The sequence below is a fragment of the Dama dama genome, chromosome 12 (assembly GCF_033118175.1).
Source record: "Dama dama isolate Ldn47 chromosome 12, ASM3311817v1, whole genome shotgun sequence".
NCBI classification, from domain to species: Eukaryota; Metazoa; Chordata; class Mammalia; order Artiodactyla; family Cervidae; genus Dama; species Dama dama.
The window spans coordinates 90632339-90654550 of record NC_083692.1 but is presented as its reverse complement, the minus strand read 5'-3'; the positions used below and the strand labels follow the sequence as shown (position 1 = coordinate 90654550).

General features: G+C 33.6%; 1 protein-coding gene across 2 annotated transcripts in view; it reads left to right on the top strand.

Moving 5' to 3' along the window:
• TENT2 (terminal nucleotidyltransferase 2) overlaps nucleotides 1-22212 on the top strand; it is a 61958-nt gene that overhangs the window by 14287 nt on the left and 25459 nt on the right. For both annotated transcript variants that reach the window (XM_061158095.1, XM_061158096.1), the window contains exons 6-11: nucleotides 12741-12855; nucleotides 12946-13037; nucleotides 14904-14970; nucleotides 16591-16660; nucleotides 19506-19582; nucleotides 19970-20098. In XM_061158095.1, the coding sequence (XP_061014078.1) occupies nucleotides 12741-12855; nucleotides 12946-13037; nucleotides 14904-14970; nucleotides 16591-16660; nucleotides 19506-19582; nucleotides 19970-20098 (550 nt within the window). The remainder of the gene's footprint in view (nucleotides 1-12740; nucleotides 12856-12945; nucleotides 13038-14903; nucleotides 14971-16590; nucleotides 16661-19505; nucleotides 19583-19969; nucleotides 20099-22212) is intronic.

The window sequence follows — 22212 nt, the reverse complement described above, 5'->3', positions numbered from 1 at the left end:
TGTAAATAGTTAAATACTGGAACTGACTTCTAGTTCTGCATATGGATAAGGTTTATTAATATATTGAGTCTCAGTAAATTTAATAACATTAGTCAGGTTAAATCATCTAGTAAAATATGGTTCCATGTCAATAACCTTTTCTTTGCTTAGTAGCATAGAAAAAAATTCTCCTAAATCTTATGCTTTTGGCATAAGCACTTACCTCAAGGGATAGAGATTATTAATAGTATTATATTGTTAAGCCAGTTTCTTTGAATGCTACTCTTACTTGCCAGTTCTGGGAGAAAGAAGGCAAGTTCATTTCTGTGTTCATTCTTTTAAGTGAACACTTTTTAAGAAAACTAACATTTATTAATGTCTCTTCTCTTCCAGGCATTCTACATATGCTATGTCATTTAGTCTTTTCAACAACCCCATGACATGGATATTATCCTAATTTTACTGAGGCTCAGAAAGCTAAATAACTTGCTCAAGGTCACAGCTAGTAAGTGACACAACCAAGATTTGACCTTTGTCTCTAATAATATAAAGAGAAGGAACTTAAGATGCTTAAAATAAAGGGTAGGGAGATGACATTCTTAGAATTGACTATAAAAGTAGGTCATCTGTGAGAGTAAAAGCTAATATTTACTGAGTGTCTTTCTTTGTCAACAGTTTGTATGGTTTATCTCTACTGGATTTTAAAATGAGTGGGAGGTTCAATGAGAAATAGAGTGGAGCAGCAGTTTGAGACCTTGAACGCACAGTGGAAGGCCACTGAAGGTTTTTGAGTAGAGGACTAGCACAATTAGATTTGCATTTTGGGGAAGATAATTCTTGCAGTTTAGTGGAGTCTGGTTTGGAATAAGGAGGGCCTGGGAAGAGGTATAATTACCTTGAAGGCTATTAATTGTTAAATTTTTTTCAGGTGAGAGATGCTGGAGCTTTCAGTTATGGTGGATGGTGGTGAAAAAGATGTGAGAGACCATGCATAAGGAAAATTGATACCTGTGTGGAATGATTGAATGTGGGGGGAGAGGGGGAGAGAGAGATCAGCAACTTTAATGATTCCATTCTGGACTGTTAACAGAGATGAGGAGCCCAGATTTTGAGTGTTCAAACTGATTGAGGAAGTAGTCAGGAGTTATGTTCCTCAGTGCTTGGAACTATGAGGAAATCTGCTGTAACATTTGTGTTCTTGAATGGCCTCATGTTCTGCAGATTGCATGCTGAGGCCATGGGGAAATAGGGCTTGGGAGTACACTATGCAAAACCTAAACAGTTTTGGAACCAGAATGCTCTGAAGAGCAATAATCAGTCCCTTAGAAGATGACCTGGATAGATCAGGTATGTGGCTTAGCGTGGTTGGGTGCTATTGCAAAGGATATTAAACAATATACGATACACAGTTGACATATGCTGCCTGTGCAGGTCACTGAGATGAGGCAGTTAAGGTGGAGCTGTGCGTGAGTGAGTCAGCTGCTAGGGGAGACTCTGAAGCAATTACACCAGCGGAGAGCTCCGTGAGGGTGGGGGTATGTTTATACTTTGTGAGGGGAAGTCCGAGATGCAGACACTTACTTTTAGTTGATTTAGATCTGTAAGGACTCCTGCTTGTGAGCAGCCAAGCTAAGCGTTTTTGTTGTTTTTTTGATTTATTTTTTGGTAAAGGTTGCAATTCCACAATTTCCGCTCCACATACAAATCAGTCCAATTAATATATCAAATTGATACCATTGCCTTATTTATCAATCGTCTGTAAGTTAATTGGTATTGAAGAAAAACATGTTGTAGCTGAGCTGCCCATATGTATTTCAGAAGCATGGTTGGGGCCCAAGATATAAAAGTGACAGTTGAACTCCTGAAGTAGATTAGATTCTGTATTTTTTTTTTTTTTCAGTAATCAACAAAAATTTGTGAGTTCTGACTGTATGCTAAAATGTTGTGTTAGAGCATTTTTCTAAATATTCATGGTCTCTTTACCATGTACATAGTGAGAGGGACAGCCATTAGAAATAATCATGCGAATTGCAGCTTTATATATTTATAAGTGTTACAAAGGACAAGTGCAGAGTTATCTCCAGGGTGGTGTGGAGGAGATAATATTTGAGCTGAGATCTGAAGGGTGAGTAGGAGTTAACTAGTGAAAGAATGTTGGGGGTGGAGAGAATGCTTTAGAGAGAAGGAACAGTGTGTTTGAAGGTTTACTGAGTGATAGAAAGGAGCATGCAGTCTGCAGAGAAATGCAAGGAGGCCAGATGGTGGCCAGAGTGATTGATTTAGGGGAAAATTGCTGAAGTGTGGTAGAAGTGGGGAAGCAGGCAGATCATGCAAGGACTTTTGTATATCATTTTAGTTTTCACCTGAGAACTTTGGTAAGCTATTCAGGGTCTTTTTTTAAGCAAGAAAGAGATGAGTTAAAAATTGTTTTGACTTCATTTTAAGCAGTTGCACAAGTGTGGAAGTAGGAAGTTATTATTGGATACTAGGTAAAAGGTAATTCCTTGAATTTGGAAGTGCTGATAGTTAAGATGAAGAAAAATGGATGGGTTTAAACTGTTGGGGAAAGTGCAGTTGATGGGATTTGGTGATGCATTATTAGATTAGGTCATCTAAGCCTCTGTACCACTGAGGTTTTAGACCAACTTTCTTTGGTATGGAGGGACTATCCCCTGCATCTTAGGATGTTTTAGCCACATTTCTGACTTCACTCACTAGATGCCACTAATCCTTGGTTATGAGAACCAAAAATGTCTGCAGACATTAACAGATGTCTCCTGGGGGACAAAAGTGCCTCTAGTTGAGAACCACTGGTTTAGATAGAGAAGATACTGAGGATTACTCCCAAGTTTCTGGCTTCTATAACTGGAGGCATGGTGGTACCATTCACTGAGACAGAAAAAAAGGCCAGATATAGGAGTATCTGTGTTTAATAGGAATTGGAGGGTGAGCAGGTATCTGATGAGTTCTGTGTGCATATTATTTTAAACATACATTTGGAACATCAAATTAGGTATTTGGAGTTGATGTTTGAATGTATATAGATCTGGAACTCAAAGGAAATGTATTGACCAGAAGTGTACATTTGGTGATCATTGGCATATAGATGATAATTAAAGCTAAGAGTATGGATATGATTGTCTAGGGAGAGAGGAGATCCAATACTCACTGAAATAGGTTGAGGAAAGAGTGGGACAACAAATGGAAACTAACTAAGCATGTTTGCAACTGTTTGGGGAAGTTTGGCTGTGAAGGGAGGAGCCAGAGATGGAAAGGTAGAACAAAGGAGTTTTTAAAAATTTTGTTTCTGAGGTGGAAGAAAGTTTAAGCACATGTAAATGTTTATTGGAAAAATTCAGTCAAGAGGGAAAAATTGACTACTGTGGAAAAAAAAGTACAATTATGAATAAGATTCCTTAGAAGGTGGAAAGGGCATGGGTCCTGCTTATATATGGAGACATTGACTTTAGGTAAGAGAGAATTTTTTTTGAAACTGGAGGATAGGAGGATAGGTGCAGTTACAAGAAAGTTGGTAAATATGGTATGAAAGAGTTCCCATAGTTGAATGGCTCCTTCATATTTTCTCTTTGAATTACTGTGCAAGGTCATCTGAGAGTTGAGAGGATGCAGTGGGATGTATGTGGTTTAAGAACAGTGGAGATGGTTTGAGGTAGTGTTTACTACTTCAGGCTGACCAAAGAAGCAGAGTGGAGGTTTGACACAGTATTTGCTAGGTAGTTAGAGGGCTCATTTAACATTGGTGATAATGAATTTATTATTAATAATAGTGAATCAGCTGCTTAGTAAGTTCCAGGGGACTGTATTAAAAGTTTTGATTAGTTTGAAAATTCCGTTTGAAACCTAAAAAATTAAGATTATGAAAATGAATAAGTTTTAAGTTTAAATTGTTTCTCCATTTTTAGGTCTTCTCTGTTTTTGAAGTCACTATATTAGCAGACAAAACTTTTTAAGTAAAAAGTCTCAAATACTTTTCTGAATTGTAACTTTCATTTCATGGTATCTTTAGATGAAGATGTAGTTGCCTGGACAAAAAAAAAAATGGAAGTTTACCAGTAATCAGAGTTGTCTGAGCTCCTGAATTCCATCTATTAAAAATGTTCTTCAGAAATTCTGTATAGTTTGAAGATACTATGTGAATTGAAGTAATTGATTCTGAATTTTGAGTTGAGACGAGGGTAGGCTGAGGTTTTCTTGGTACTGACTGTAAAGTAAAAACATAATTATGAATGAATTGTTCAAGATATTTTGTGTAATGTTTAATTTTGGAAAGGAGGAAGTTTTATGGAGCCTCTTGGCACCCTAGGGGAAACATTTTGGGGACAGTTATCTTACAGATTTCTGAGGCTTTATCTTTAAAAATTTCAGTATTTAACCTTATTTAGAAACGACAAATTGAAAAGGGGGTAAAATATTTGTAAATTATTGGTTCACTGAATTTTAAGTAGTTGAAATATGTATTTGCCTGCATCACTTATCAATTTTTTTCCAGCATTACTTAGATATGAGTGGCAAATGAAAATTGTAAATATTTAAGGTATACAACATGATGTTTTGATGTATGTATACACTGTGAAATGATTACCATAATCAAGATAATTAACATTCATTACCTCACACAATTTTTTTTTGTGTGATCAGAACACTTGAAATTTGCTTAGTGAATAAATTTGTTCTCTAAGCAAATTTCAAGTGTTCTGTACATTGTTATTAACTATATTTACCATATTGTACTTTATGTCTCCATATCTAATTTATCTTATAATTAGAAGTTTATATCCTTTGATCAACATTTCCCCATTTTCCTTATCCTGCTCCCTTCCCTAATAAATACCATTCCACTCTCTGCTACTATGAATTTGACTTTTTTAGATTCCACATGTGAAATCATACAGTGTTTGTCTTTTTGTGTCTAGCTCATTTCATTTATCTTAATGTCTTCCAGATTCATCCATGTTGCAAATGGCAGAATTTCCATTTTTTTTAGGCCAAATAATATTTCATTGTGTATGTGTATACAGACGCCCCACATTTTCTTTGTCAGTGGACAGTTAAGTTTCCATATCTTGGCTACTGTGAATAATACTGCAGTGAACACGGGAGTGCAGATACCTTGTTGAGACAGATACTTTTTTCCTTTGGGTATGTACCAAGTCCTGGGATTGCTGGAACACATAGTAGTTCTATTTTTAATTTTTTGAGGAGGCACCATGCTGTTTTCTGATATGGTTGTACTGATTTACATTCCTACCAATGGTGTATAAGGATTCCCTTTTCTCTGGATCCTTGCCAACACTTAACCTTTTGCATTTTGGTAATAGCCATCTTAACAAGTGTGAAGTGATATCTCATTGTGGTTTTGATTTGTATTTTCCTGATGCTTAGCAATGCTGCACATCTTTTCATGTACCTGTTGACCATTTGTATGTCGTCTTTAGAAAAATGTCTCTTTAGGTCTTTTGTCCATTTTTAAATTGGGTCATTTGTATTTTTGTTAGAGTTGTGTGAGTTTCTTATGTATTTTGGATATTAACCCCTTTTCAGATACATAGTTTGGAAATATTTCCCCCCATTCTGTATGTCACTTTCTCTTTTCTTTCTCACTCTTTTAATTGTTATTTTACAGATATATTTTTGTTTTACATAGTTCCACTTACTGATTTTTGCTTTTGTTGCCTGTGTTTTTGGTATTAAAATCCAAAAAATCATTGTCAAGACCAAGATCATGGAGTTTTCCCCTTATCTTTTCTTACAGGAGTGTACTGTTTCAGGTTTTGAATTTAAGTCTTTAATTCATTTTAAATTGATTATTGTGTATGTTGTAAGATAAGGCTCCAGTTTCATCTTTTTGCATGTGGGTATCCAGTTTTCTCAACACTGTTGAAGACTGTCCTTTTTCTGTTATGTAGTCTTGACACCCTTTAGTTAACCATATGTGTGTGGGTTTCTTTCTTGGACTCTCTATTATGTTCACTGGTCTGTGTTCATTTTTATGTCAGTACCATACTATTTAATGATTACTACAGCTTTGTAATAGAATTTGAAATCAGAAAGTGTCATGCCTCCAGCTTTGTTCTTTTTGCTCAATATTGCTGTAGCTGTTCTGGGTCGTTGGTGGGTCCATATGCATTTTAGGATTGCTTTTTCTGTTTCTGTGAGAAATGCCATTGGAATTTTGATAGAGATTGCATTGAATCTGTAGATTGCTATGGATACTATGGACATTTTAATAATTTTAATTCTTCTGATCCATGAGTGGGTATCTGTCCGTTTATTTATAGTCTTTAATTTCTTTCATCAGCATTTTATAGTTTTCAGTGTACAGCTCTTTTACCTCAGTGGTTAAATTTATTCTTAGGGCTCTATCTTTATAATGTCTGTGTCAGTCACATTTTTAAAGCCACTGAGACGTAGATTCATGTAGAAAATTTAGACCAAGTCTCTATAATGTCTGTGTCAGTCACATTTTTAAAGCCACTGAGACGTAGATTCATGTAGAAAATTTAGACCAAGTCTCAGCCCAAGAGATCTTCAAATGAAAGCTTGCTTTGTTTTCTCCATCCTCCTTTTATTAGGCAGTTTTCTCTTGACTAAGGTCAGGTAGTTGTATGTGCCTAAAAACAAGCAGGCTTCAGGGAGAAAAATCAGTTACTCAGACAGCCTAATCATTGTATTAGTTGATGGATTAGGAAGGCTCTAATTTGTGGCTATACAAAAAGCATAGTGCTTTATTTAACATGCTAGTAAGGAGTGGGTTGTTTTCAGCGTGATATTTTCCTGACTCTGTTTTATTTACTTTGAAGAGAAAAGGAATTCAGCATCAAGAATGAATTTAAACTTTTAATTCATATCTAGCCTTATTAATTAGTACCAGCTTTTCCTACAGTTTCAAGTGTAACAAAGAATGTGGCAATGAGAGAACCTGAGGAATTGTCAGTTTTTGTTGAAGTGTTTGTGACCTAATGGCCTGTTGTCTGTACAATATTTAACTTTATTTCTTCTGTCATTGCTATTTTGTGTTTGTTATTTGTAGATGGCACTTAGGTTTAGCCAAAACCTGTTGCTCTTTTTCATGTATTATAAATGATCAAGTTTTGATACTCCCAGCTGAAAGGTTTATTCACTTTCTTTTACATGGGGACCCAGCTTCTAGGGACAGATGGAGAATCTACTGAGAATACCATTCAAAAGTTATACCTGAAGCTTTACCGGCTCATTTAAAAACTTCTCAGACTCTAAATCCATGCCTAACTTGTCTTTAGTGGCTTGTGTTGGTCTCAGACAATGATAACCTGGTTAGTAATTTGGTTTGAGTCTGAGTTTGAGGAGCTGCCCTGGTGGCCCAGATGGTAAAGCGTCTGCCTGCAACGTGGGAAACCTGCGTTCCATCCCTGGGTCGGGAAGATACTTGGAGAAGGAAATGGCAACCCACTCCAGTACTCTTGCCTGAAAAATTCCATGGATGGAAGGGCCTGGTAGGCTACAGTCCATGGGGTCGCAAAGAGTCGGAGATGGCTTGAGTGACTTGACTTTTTTCCTTTCTTTCGAGGATAGGTTATAATATTTTTTAGGAAAATTGAACATTAATATTTGGAAGAAATATTTTAATATTTTAAATCTGTATTAGGAAACTTATTTTCTTATGCAATTTTGCAAAGATATAATTTTTATATACAGTGAGAAATATATCTTCCACAAGTAATTTTAAAGTAATAGATCTAGCAGGCAGCCTAAACTGTAGTATTATAGAGATTTAAGCAACTTTAAGAATAATTTGTTTTACAGATACTTTGTTGCAGTAGATTTTTTTTAAACTAAGGAAAACAAGGACCATTTTACTTTTGAATGAAACAAAAAAAGGTTTTGAAATGCCATTATGCATAGTCAGCTTGTTATTACATATGTGACCTAAATGTTTTTCTGCTTGATTTTTAGCCAGGATTTCATATCAGACATTCTTCTTTTTTTCCCAGTTATAAGGCCATTGAGCCATCTTTTGAAATGTTTCTGTAAGTCTTGTTTCAGCATATACGTTCATTTCTTTTTGTGTTTTTCTCTCATCTGGACTCTAAATATCTGTTCTAAGATACAGTAACATAATTTGACAGTGTGAATCCATAATGTGACTAGATAGGAAGGAAAATTTGTTCATATGAAAAATCCGTTAGATCTCCATTATAGGACTTGAGAGAGAAGAAGTCTTCCCAGAACTGTAGAAAAGGGAGAGGAGCAAATATGTGGAATTTCCTATTTTCTACCTAATCATAAACTTTTCCATGTGTGAGTGTTTCCACATGAACATGGTCATTCCAATGAAAGAATTTTATTTTTTGGCTGTGCCCCGCAGCTTGGAGGAATCTTAGTTCCCTGACCAGGGATTGAGCCGAGCCCTGGGCCCAGCCGTGCAGTGAAAGCACCAAGTTTTAACCAGTTGATCTCCAGGGAGTTCCCCCCAAATTTTTCTCTTTGTTATTCAACAGATGCAGAGTATATATTCTGACCTACAGCAGTTTTGATCTGCCTAACTGATTCTCTAGATCAAGGAGTTGACACAACTTTTTTTGATAAAAGGGCCAATTGATAAATTCTAGACATGTGAACTACGTGGGCCCTGTCTCCTTTTCTTTCATTTTTAAGCAGTGCTTTAAAAATGTAAGAATCAGTTTCAGTTGGTTAGTCCTACAGAACAGACCAGAGGCAGTTTTTGGCCTCCAGGTCAAGGTTTGCCAACCCTGCTCTAGGTAGATAAAATTTAATTATTCAAGTGCCATTTAAAATTTTAGATTAGCCTATTTAACTGGAGACCTTTTGAAAATCTTTTTGTAAATATGAATGCCTTAAAAAAAAGCTTTTTATTATGGAGAGTATCAAATATATAAAAAAATAGAATGTAGTATTGTAAATCCTCATAAGACCAAGCTTTAATAGTTACCAACATTTGACCAATCTTATTTTGTCTATACCTCCCTCCCTTAGTAGCTTGAAGCAAATTCCAGGTATCATAGCATTTCATAAATATTTCAGTGTTCTCTTTCGTTATCTTTTTTATCTGTCCTTTTCCCAGCGCTGTACTGTTTTGATTACTGTAGCTGTATGGTTAAGTTTAGAAGTGTCAGGTATGTTAAATCCTGTAACTTTTTTCTTTTATATATTTATTTAGATGTTTTAATTTCAATATTTATAATTTTCAGGGTATATGTTTTATATATCTTTAATATATTCCTAGGTATTTCATGTTTTTACTGCTTTTGATAATTTTTAAAAATGTAAACTTCAATTATTTTTTTCCGTTATGTATGCTTTATAGTCAGTTATCCTTTTAGGAAATTAACAATGAGAGAGAAAACCTTGGTTCTGCATATTATATTAAAATATTCATTAGTTTTGTGAACATGTCTTTCTGGTATGCTGCTTTATCTGTAGGAATGTTACTCTTTGCATTTTTCTTACAAAAACTTTGAGAATTGACTTGAATCCTTTTTAGGCATTATTTCTTCAAATATTTTTTCTGTCCTCCCATTATCACCTCTCTTTGAGATTCCAGTTCTTTTCTGTTACTTATGTTCAAGAAAGATGGCTTTAGGGAAGTCCAGGTGGCTTGGTGGTAAAGAATCCACCTGCCAAACAGGTGATGAGGGTTTGATCCCTGGGTCAGGAAGATCCCCAGGAGAAGAAATGGCAGCCCACTCTAGTATTCTTGCCTGGGAAGTCCCACGGACGGAAGAGCCTGGTGAGCTCTAGTCCACGGGGTCTCAAAGAGTCAGACACAACTCTCATCGAGTAAATAACTACAGCACACTACTTTTAGATGAGGGTTGGGTAAGCCAGCCTTTTGCCAGCTTTGTGGCTGGAGGAATCCTCTGCTGTTATGTAATATTCAAAAATATGTCTTCTGAGACCTTTCCTCCTTTCCTTCTCTGCCTTTATCTAGATCAGAGTTTTTCGCTTTTTGCAGCATTAGCACTTTTGGTCAGCTATCTTTGCTGCAGGGAGTTGTCCTGGGCATCGTAGGATATTCAGCGGCCTTCTGGGCCGCCCTGTGGTACCCACTCCCCCAGGTATGATGACTGATAACCAGAACTATTTCTCAGCATCGTCAGATGTCCTCTGGAGGGGCAGAATCTTTCTTGTTCTAGACTTTCCTTTACCCCAGTGCCTCTGTACTGCTTAGTTTAGATTTCTCTTCCTGGCAGTTTCTGCTTGGTATGTTGCTCTGTCTTAGAAGGGAATTTCAGTTAGTTTTCAGATTCCTGATGTTTGTGTAATTTTCTTGGATTTACTTATATGAGTTGTAGCCTGTGAAGCCCCTTCCGAGTTTCAGTTGCTGTTTTACACTGAATTGAAACTGTCAATTTAAGGGAGGGAGTGGGAGGTAGTACTTCTAGGTAATTTGATTTCTGTTTGTTCTGGCTCCAGGGCTGTCCCAAATCCCTTTCCTCTTCTTGTTATGTTTCTGATACCATGTGAGTCTTGCTGCTGTTGGTGTTTGGTCCTAACCTGCAGTATTTTAGAATTCATGAGTAATATATGAGTATATGAGTAATATATAATAATATATATAATAGTATATATATATAAAATATATAGTAATATATGAGTAATATATATATATATGAGTAATATATATTATATAATAATATATGAGTATATATAGTCAGTTGTGCTGTATTTTTTGGCCATTTTTATTTTGGATGGTTTGATCTGTTTGTTTCCTCATAGTTGCTTAGTCTATTTTTGTCAGTCTCTCAGTCGTGTCTGACTCTTTGCCATTCCCTTCTCCAGGGGATCTTAATGACCCAGGGATCAAACTGGGGTCTGTAGCGTTTTGGGGGGATGGTTATTCAGGGATATTAAAAAATTATGTCTCTTTCATTGCCAGGTTATCCTGACTGCCTCTGCTTTCTTAAAATGAGTGTTCTAAACATGGTAAAATATTTTAAATGATGAGTGAGACTTGTGCCTGGTCATGGACTTGGAGAAAGGCCTAGAGAGGGAGAGGTTGAAAATGCAAAAGACAGGTCAAAAAACTGATGGCGTGTTTGTGCCCCAGAGGTGACCAAAAGGATACAGAAGTATTTTTGATAGAGGGATTAGCTTTGGACTGAGAAACAGGACAGTTTGTCTGACAGGAGAGGTAGGGAGATGAGATTTCATTCACATAGTAGTTTGCAAGTTTGTAGTTGGAAGCTGAGGAATGTCACATTTGGTTTCTTCAATTTTCTTAGTAAACTTTAATGTGACGTTATCTGCTGAAGAAAGTGAGATAAGTATAGGAAACTTGAGGAAAGGTATAAACATTGTGGAATGCTGATGGTGAAAAATGGAAGCAATATCTAACCAGAGATATTGAAGTAATTGCTGAGAGATGCTATGGGTTAAATCTTAGGTTAGTTTTTAAACTGTAAATTTGCAACATACCAATTTTGTGATTTTTTATTTTTTTTCCAGTTAGCAACTCACAAACAAGAGCAGAGAAGGTGGTTGTATATAGTAAACCTAAAATTAGGGTTTTGTTAGAGCATGACGGGGGTATAATGTTAAGGTATGATAAAAAAAGAATGGTTCAAGGGATGCATTGTGGAGTATAGACTGGGTAGGGAAGGAAATCATGCTATTTCAGGTGCTGTTGGGTTGGGAGAAAGAGAGGATCCAAGAGAATCCAGGTCTGTGTGGTTCTCAAGAAGATGTGAGAATTGGACAGGAGATTGAAGCCTATCTTGTATACTGGAATTTAAAATGTCAAAGCTAGAGAAGTTCTGTTTTATTGTAATAATCATGTTATGTCTGTGTAAGACTGATGAAAAATATTGGAGTAAAAGAAGTTGAAATGGTGGGAGTAAGTCATGATACCTACCCCACTGTAGGTAAGGAAGTCACCTATGGTGATGGCAAGAGGTCATTTGGAGGGGAAAGTACGAACTGGAAAGGGAGATAAACAGGGAGATCTGTCTGTAGGTGGCCACAAGAAAGCAGGGCTCAGGGCAGTGCTGTAAGAATAGCAAAGAGGGTGGTTTGCAGGAGTGTAGACAACCAGGGACTTCTCTTCTGAAGTCTGTTTTACTTGTTATTCATGGTATGAATACCAGGGGCTGGATAACCTTCTTTAAAGGGCCAGAAAGTAGATTATTGTAGACTTTGTTTCTGTTGCTTATTGTTGTTTTGTTTTGTTTTTATAACCCTTTAAAAATATAAAAACCATTCTTAGTTCATGTCCCATATAAAAACAGGCAGTAACTGAAGGTTATAGTATGATGACCTGTGAATTATACTCATGAATTCTCTGATTTGTCAGTGATACTTTAATTTGTAAAAATTGTAAACTATTTCAGATACTAAGTAATTATTATTACTTGAATAGTGGTAGTTTTGTATTAGGAAGTGTTAAGGAGATAATATATATTTATTTTATCTGTGACTTGTCAGTGATACTTTGTAAAAATTGTTAATTATTTCAGATACTAAGTAATTATTATTACTTGAATAGTGGTAGTTTTATATTAGAAAGTGTTATGGAGATAATATGTATTTTATCTGTGACTTGTCAATGATACTTTACTATGTAAAAATTGTTAACTATTTCAGATACTAAGTAATTATTACTTGAATAGTGGTCGTTTTGTATTAACGAGTGTTAAGGAGATCATATACATTTTAAAAATACTGTCAGTAATTTTGTACTTCTTAATATGGTGGTAACTTACATTTCTGAATGAAATTTTTACTCTTTTTGTGGTACATTTAAGTTGAGTCAGCAGATACTGGAGTTATTTGAAGCATGTCAGCAGCAAGTAAGTGATTTAAAGAAGAAAGAACTCTGTCGAACCGAACTTCAGAGAGAAATTCAACTGTTATTTCCACGTATGTTTCCCTATTTTGCATGCTTTTTAATTATATGCATTCCTATTTTAATTTAAAATAACATCTTATAATTCTCTTCTGTTTCTCTAGAAAGCAGACTTTTTTTAGTTGGGTCGTCTTTAAATGGATTTGGTACTCGGAGCAGTGATGGTGACTTATGTCTAGTTGTTAAAGAGGAACCAGTAAGTAATGAAACATTTATTCTAAGTGTGTTTTTCATGTTAAGTCATTTAAGAAATTTCATATAAAAGTCATTGAGGGAGAAAACCCTGCTTTGTTTTAATTGCTTCTTTGAATTTCTGTTTATAGTAATTCAAGGAAACTCAGGAAATGCCGCTGCTTCTATTTTTTTTTAAGGCATGTATACAATAAAAATAACAAATTATAGCATTAATTTATTTCTAAATTGTTAAAGCGAGGCAGTTTCACTGTGTGTTTTTAAAGAGCTGTATCTTTATTTTGAAATGCCATTGGATTGGGTATGATACCAGGATGCAGCAAAGAGGAAGAGCTTGTCTTTTATCTGCTTGATTTATTTCCTTCCATTTGAGTTCTCAGTGATTCTGTTTTTAATCTGTATTATTTTTCCCTTGAAAGTACTATGGGATTTGGAGTTCTTAATTTGGGAATTAAAGAGAGATTTCTCTGAAATGTAAAATAAGACTATTGTGATTTAAAGTAATTATCTCTGATATTTTGACTTTGTTTCTTCATACTTAGCAACCAAATTTTATTTTTTATTATATTTATTTGAATTTCCTGTTAACTGATACTCTTGTATGGCCTTAGTTCCACAAAAATTCTTGTTTATTAAATTCACCTGAGCAGCCTCTTGAATATGCTTAAGTCTCTTCTGAATTACTGAAGATTAATTTCAGTGTAATTTTAATATGCCTTGTATTTCACCTCTTAAAAAACAAAAAAGCCTCTATTGAATGGTAATATTATTCCTGTTAGTCTAGTAACAAAAGTGACTTCTAGTTACTGCAAATCAGAGAGAGATTTACTCCAGGAAAGAAACTCCTGAAACTTTCTAGGCTTTGATAGCATAAAAAGGAAAACTGAAAAAAAGAAAAGCCTCAGAAATAATAAACATAATGAAGAATACTAGAGTTTTAATTAAAACTTTTTCTCATGCAGTTAGATTATACTTTAGTTCAGTTCAGTCACTCAGTCGTGTCCGACTCTTCGCGACCCCATGAACCGCAGCTCACAAGGCTTCCCTGTCCATCACCAACTCCCAGAATTTACCCAAACCCATGTCCATTGAGTCAGTGATGCCATCCAACCATCTCATCCTCTGTCATTTGCTTCTCCTCCTGCCCTCAATCTTTCCCAGCATCATGGCCTTTTCAAATGAGTCAGCTCTCCTCATCAGGTGGCCAAAGTATCGAAGTTTCAGCTTCAGCATCAGTCCTTCCAGTGAACACCCAGGACTGATCTTTAGGATGGACTGGTTGGATCTCCTTGCAGTCCAAGGGACTCTCAAGAGTCTTCTCCAACACCACAGTTCAAAAGCATCAATTCTTCTTTATAGTCCAACTCTCACATCCATACATAACTACTGGAAAAACCATAGCTTTGACTAGACAGACCTTTAATCCTCCATTCTATTCACATGTCTGAATCATGCTTGTCACAACTTATAACGAAACACCATGGATTTGAACCTTATATTTAAGCAACTCACAATCTAGATAGGGAAATAAAACATGTTACAGAAAGTTAAAATTCTGTTTATTTTTCTTGCAGATTATTTTTTGTACATTTATACTAAAGGAAAAAAATGACATATAGCTGTTACAATATTTCTTTTAAAGTTGTGCTTTTAAGTTTAAAATCAGAAATTGATTTAGAAATATTAATGTTAAAGATAGCATAAAGGTTGACCTTTAAATAATTAATGTAATGTATATTGAAAAATAACTCCAATGAAAAGTATACTCTATATGTTTTCTTTTTGTTGAGATACATTAAGAAAATAAAACATTAAATTTAGAAAGATAATGAAAAAACTTTATTTTTAACTTTTCAGTGTTTTTTTTCAGGTAAATCAGAAGACTGAAGCACGGCATATACTCACCTTAGTCCACAAACACTTCTGTACTAGACTTTGTAAGTGACATGCCTCATGTTCATATGTCATTTGACATAACTATTTATTTAAAATGTCTCTCACTGTGTTTATTTTCTGATCAGAATTGTTTTATTTTCTGGTGAGATTAGGTATAATGCGGATTCTTTTTCCCAAGTGAATTTAACTTTTAATTAAAAGTAACCATTTATTTGCCAATTCTTTCTACTTGCAAGCTGTCCCACTGAAGGTAGTCAGGAATTCAGAGATATGTAAGTTTTAGTTTTTCCTCAAACAGCTGAACGCTGTTAGGAAAGTTAAAGCATGAATGTAAGTAACTGCAGTGCAGAGTATCTCAAAAGCCAAAAGATATACAAGTCTTACTTCTATGTGAGGAAGAGAGCATCTCATCTGTTTGCAATGATAGACAGCTTTACTTGTTTTAAAAATATGATCACTGAACCCAAAGCCCAAATATATCACTCCAACTGAAAGCAAAATTAGTGACTTAGGCCATTTTATTGTAAGATTTTACTCTTTGAATAAGCTGACAAAGCAGATTTTAATCCACAAGTTAAGCCATCTCAAATAATTTAAAGTTCCACAGAATATTGTGGACATTTGAAGTCACACTAACTGTGTGATCTTGGATAGACTATTTGTCCATTTATTTAACAAATATTTCTTATGTGTTAGACTTTAAGGTGGAAAATACGAAGTCACTTAACAGGTTATTACCCTTGAACGACAACTGATAAAGAACAACAACTTTTATCAGTTGTAGGAAAGAAAGCAAGAGATTTATTTCAGTGGACTTGAATTTTGCATTTGTAAAATAAAGGAGAAATTCGTACCTTAAGTGGATTTTTAATAATTATTATTAAAATCATAAAATATAAAAAGTGAAAAGGACCTTAGAGGTCATGTAATTTCAAATGAAAGGTGGTTTTTTTTTTGATGAGTGTTTTTAATAATGGAGTAGTCAGATTAAGGGGTAATCAGTGAGTTTGGTGACTTGCCTGAGGAGTATGGCTTGTTGGTGTCTGAGCCTTTACTACTTTTAACTCTTAATCTTATTTTTCATTATACCTCATTGAATTCCTGCACATAATTGTATTTGAAGCTTGATGTACTTTATAATTTTGGTGATAAAAGCATTATAACAAAAGTTTTAGTTTTAACATGTGGTATTTAAGTTTGGTGGAGTACAAAAATTTGATACATGTTTTTTTCATACTTATTTGAATTTTTCACTGTCCCATGTATTTTGTTGCCAGCATTTCTACATTTAACATTTTCTATAACTGTGATTCTATGACTGCCATGGTATCTTCCACGTGCTGTAGCAGAATTTAGTTATCCCCCTGCTGCTGGCCTAGATATTTCTCCTATAATTTGATGAAATTCTTTATAGGTGTTATTAGGTATTAGACCACATTTGTAAAAATAGCATATTAATATATAAAACCCTCTATATGGTATTGGAAGTTCTAGTCTTAGAAGAATTTGATAATGTTGTTTTTTCTTTGCTTTCTCTCTCAAAGAATGTATTTTCTTAAGTTGTTTTAGCTAAGTAAAATACTACTTTTAAGAAATGTTCATTGGAATACTATTAATTTGAGAAACATTTACAGATACCCATTTTATCTTTTATCCTTCAGCTAGTTACATTGAGAGACCTCAGTTGATTCGAGCAAAAGTGCCAATTGTGAAGTTCAGGGATAAAGTCAGGTAAGTAGTTACTGAATTTTTTCAGTTGCTTTAGATAATTTTTAGCTATTCTCCTGAGGTAGATAATTAAGGAGGGTGTGCTGTTGCATAATAGCTTCATTAGTTTTTGGAAATGATTTGTTCTCTTAGACGATTTTTTTGAAATAATCTGTGCAGTTGTTCATGCTTAACTCTCTTAGCTATTCTGGTTGACATTTTGAATATTTGAGACTATACATAGCTAAAAGAATATAGTATTTTAGATTTTTAAATGATCTCTTCCTTTTGGAAATATAATATGCTCTGAGAACATATCTTAATTCATGAAATTTGATGCATGTTTATATCAGAAGAGGTTGTTACTAGTATAATTATATCTACATGTTCTACTATTAATAGTTTAGGTTCTGAATTTCTTATAAGCATTATTATTAGAATTTATATAGGTATATACACTTGATCCTCATTATTCATGGATCTCATATTTGTGAATTCGCCTACTTGATAAAATTTATTTTGTAACCCCCTGAATTAATACTTGTAACACTTGTATGATTTTATAAACCTGCACAGAGTGGGCAAATTTTTAGTCACCTGATGTACATCTTCCCAAATGAGTTTAACAGTATGATACACTTGTCCTTTTGTTTCACCTCTCATATGCTGAACAGATTCCTTTTCACAGACTAATTAGTGTGTTTTTCACAGTTTTGTGCTTTTGTGCATAAATTTGCTGTTTAAAATGACCTCCTAGCATTGTGCTGAGGTGTTGTAGATGTTTTGTGCACAAAGCTGTGATGTGCCTTACTGGTGTGTTAGATGTGTTTTATTTAGGGATGAGTAGTGCTCTGCAATGACTTCACTTTTATTGAATGAACAGCATATTAAATGTCTTTAAATAGAAACTTACATAAAACAAAGTTACATATTGATCAGTTGATGAAAATGTGACTGTAGGCATATTGATAAATAGGCTGATAAAGATGTGACTGGGGGCTCCTGGAAACCTAACCTTTGTTTCCCATAGGAGCAGTGGCTCAGTAAATCACTAATTCAGTGTTTGTGATCACTGTGTAGAAAATAACTACTGCAGATAATCAAAATTGACTGAATATTTATATTTTTTCCTTTTTTTTTTTTAAACAAATCTTTAGATAAGTGATGGCTCAAACTTTGCTCTTCCTTCATCCAAACATCCATCCAGTCTATAAAGATTTACTAAATTTCTCTCAAGTAACAGTGGAACATTTTTTTCCCCAATGGTGGAGTATTTTTAAAGCACAAAGATATAGGGAGATAAAACATATATGTAAACAAAACTGTTAGCTGATTATAATCATTTTTAAAAATGATTGTAGTTATAAATAATATAACAAACAGTAAATATAAATAAAACTATTAACTGATTATAATTGTTTTTAAAAATGGTTGTAGCTGTAATTGTATAAACAATTTTATTCTTTTTCAATTTAAGGTTATCATTCATGGTTTTTTCATTGTTAAATGTTCTTTATAAGCACCATTTTATCATCCTTCTATATATGCGTCATTAAGAAGAAGGAACAACTGCATTTTGATCATTCAGATATAACATGTTAATGTTTTGGTGTTAACCTTTCAGTCCCTTCTTTATGCATATGAATGCATAAGAGCTTTTAAAAGTAAAATTGAGCTCATACTTTATTACTTAGCAATATAGCATGAATGCTTGAATCATTGAATGTCTTCTGGTTTTATTTTCAATCAGTTTACAGTATTTCCCTGAGTGGATTTACTGTCATTAACTTAACCATTCCCTGTTTAAATAAGCATAAAATTATTTCCATGTTAAGGAGTACTTCAGTATTTCCAGAAGTAGAATTGAAGAAAGCACTGTGGATATTTTTTAAGCTCTGGATTCATATTTTTGGAAAGTTTTTAATTGCAGACTAGTTTCCATCTAAGTGTTTTTTTCCTCTTTAAGTTACACAGAGAGAGTGCAAACTAGTTTCCGTGTTAGATTTGTACAAGCACAATTAAAGAATGTAACTCTACTGTTACACCATAAGCTTCCCAAAGCCAAATACATCTGAAATTTTAATATCACTATCCATGTTTATTAACATGCATGAATAATCGAAAGATTATAGGATTTCTTTTCCCATAACAAAATCTGAAATGGTATATTTCAGATTTTACAGTTAAAAACTATAGAAAGGAATTTTATGCTTTTATTTAAGGCACTTTTCACAAAAAGACTCATTGTACAAAAATTTGACCTGATAGTATATGAGCCTGTTACTTACGCATTAAGTAGTCATTTTGAGTTTAGCCGTTCTTTACATATACCATTGTTATTGCTGTGTTTTCTAAGTTGTGAATTGCATGATACCTTTGGTTTCAAAGAAGTGTCCCTTCTGTTAGGTGTTTGGCTCTTACTGTTTTTATTAGACATCAATAGCCAAATTTGTTATGATATTATAATTTAGTAACCCTTTTGGAGGGAAAATAAAGTGTAGACAGAGCTTTTATTTTTTTTCACCTGTACTTTATTTGGCTTTTCATTCCTATTGTTTTAAAGCAAATGTTGCTGTCATTCAAAATTGATTGAGAATTTATAACAGTGGGATAACTTGCCCAGAAGTATGTTTGGTTATACAGTTTTGTTTATCTGAAAAGTATTACAAAATGAAAACTTTTTTTGTTAAGAGTGATTGTAGCCTTACTGGTATAATACATATCTTTCAATATCAGATCATACTAAAAGTTGTCTTTGGGCCCATGACATTTTTGTATCATTGGATGAATGGATGGATATAAATTTAGTTACTAGGGAGTTAGTTTAATTTGTACTTGAGCTGAAATTTTTATTTTTTTTTGAAAATAGTTGTGTGGAGTTCGACTTGAATGTAAACAATATTGTTGGAATAAGAAACACATTCCTTCTCAGAACTTATGCATACCGTAAGTTTTCTTGTGTTTATTTCCAGATAATTATTACCTTCTCTGTTTATCCTTTATTCCTTTATAAAGATGTGTGACACCTCTTTAATTATGTTTGTGTACAATATGTCTCACTTTCTTATATATGTAATGTGTTACTACACTGAAATCACATACCACCAGTTATATAACTCAGTAAAAGGAATTTTGATAGTTTGTAATTTTAAAAAAGTAACTGAAGTATGTTTTATATAGAAATAAGACATATCTATGGTTAAGCAAAATGTTTAATAGCAGGAGGGATTGCCCTTTCTATCGGCATGGAGTTGGGAAATAATGTAAACTTTCAACGAAACTTGAAAGAAGAAATGTCTTCTTACCATTTTTAAGTTTTAATTTTACTTTCAGTTGAAAATCGAGTTCGTCCGTTAGTACTGGTGATTAAGAAGTGGGCCAGTCACCATGATATAAATGACGCCAGTCGCGGTACTTTAAGCAGCTATAGTCTTGTACTGATGGTTTTGCACTATTTACAAAGTAAGTATTATGGGGTTTTTTTCTAATTTTTAAAATGGAAATGCAGTTAAACTTGATTATGGTGTCTTTCCTGTTGATCTTATACTCAGATATCGTTTTAAAAAGTTTTTTTCTAAGGCACATTTCCTACTTTCCTGCTTTGAACAAGTGTTTTAGGTAATGTTACCCCTGGAAAACATTATAAAGAAGTTTCATTGTATTTTTAAATTTTGACAATTTCCTATATTTGCTTTAGTATTCAAAGAACTTTCGCCACTGTATTGTGGACCCATTGTCTTAAGCCAGATGAATGTTTAGAGGCCTGTAAAAATAAACTCAAGCACCATTCATGATGTTCTTTTTATTTTTCACTTGAACCAGGAATTAAATTATTTTCCTTTTTCTCTAAATGATTTTCATGTTGGTTTAAAGGAGCTTTTATTTTCTATGGGCTGTCCTGGAGATTGGATGAAATACTTGATGTTAACTAATGTAAGACCATTTACCAGTATGTCTAGGCTGTGATGTGTTCTGGCTTAATGTTTCACAGTTTAGAAAGCAGTGTTGTAATATTTATGTTTATACCCTTTCACTCAGTGATTTCATATCTAGAAATTTATCCTCAGATAAATAATGAGGGATGTTTATATGAATTTATATAAAGCTATTTTCATGGTATTTGTTCAAATTATAAAAGATTAAAAATAATTTAAGATTATAAAAAACCCATTAATTTAATGGTGAAATTAATTATGATATATCCTAATGTTAAATTTATATGAACACTAAAATTTAATATGAATATTACATTTATATGAACACACTAAAAATTTATATAAACACTAAAAATCATGTTTTAAAGTTATTGAAATAGAAGGAAACTCATGATATGCTGTCATGCACAATAAAATACCAATTTTATTCAAAAAATAGTTGCTATGAATGTATATATTCATATGTATACAAATATTGAAAAGGTATATGCCAGAAATTTGTCTGGCATATTTATAGACAGTAATATTTATTTTATTTTATTTTTTTTTTTATTATTTTATTTATAGACAGTAGTATTTATTTTCTTTATATATTACTGTAGTTATAGATATTTTTATTATATATAAAGTAAGTATATTTTTAGCTGAACAATGAAATCAAATGAATTTTTTTTCAGATTCTGAGAGAGACTTAAAATAGTTTAAATGGGCCAAAATTTTGTGATTCAGTGATGATCAGAAAGGTTAGATATTCTTCCTCTGTTGTTAAAATATTTCAAGCTAATTATAATATTTTTGTTGCTGAACAGTCTTGGATATATACGAGTTTGATGATTGATTTGCCGCACCAAAGCGATGTTGGCTGTTTTAGATGCTACTTTACATATCACCAGTTATTTTTGTTCAATTTTATAGTTCAGTGTGAAACATTACCTTTGATGCTTTTGTAGTGAACTGTATTCTTTTGTGGATTGCAGTTTACTTTCATGACAAATAGAATTGGTTAGAAATAATTCTTTTATAAAATATGAAGAATAATATGGCTAACACTTATGTATTACCACCTAGTGTCTATTCATTTTTTAGTTTTAGTTGTGGTTTAAACATCATATTTGACTAAAACATATAACATGCATGAACATTCACAATATGTGCCCTATCCCTCCATTCTTTTGGGTTACATTAGAAATTTTAATTTGATTGCTTTTTTAGGAAATGTACTTTAATCACAGAGGCTCCATGGAGGTTTTGTAAGCAGTAATTCAGATATTAGTGGGACTTCCCTGGTGGTCCAGTGGTTAAGACGCCACACTTCTGCTGCGGAGGACTTGGGTTCCATAACTGATTGGGAGACTAAGATCCTTCATGCTGTGCAACATGACCAAAAAAGGACAAATTCATATATTAGTGTTTTACCAGTGTGATAAAATCATGTTAAAACTTGGTTTAGATTTTGTTAAATGTATTTTATTCTTGACAAAGTCGTCTTATTTACTAAGGTGATTAGTAATTTATGGCACTCGAATCAGCCATTTCTAGGTATTTGTTAAAAGACATCAGCTACCCAGACATACTTACTGTGTAATTCTGTACTTTGGCAGATTTAACCCATTCCTCCCTAGAAGAAATTAGAGAGATTGA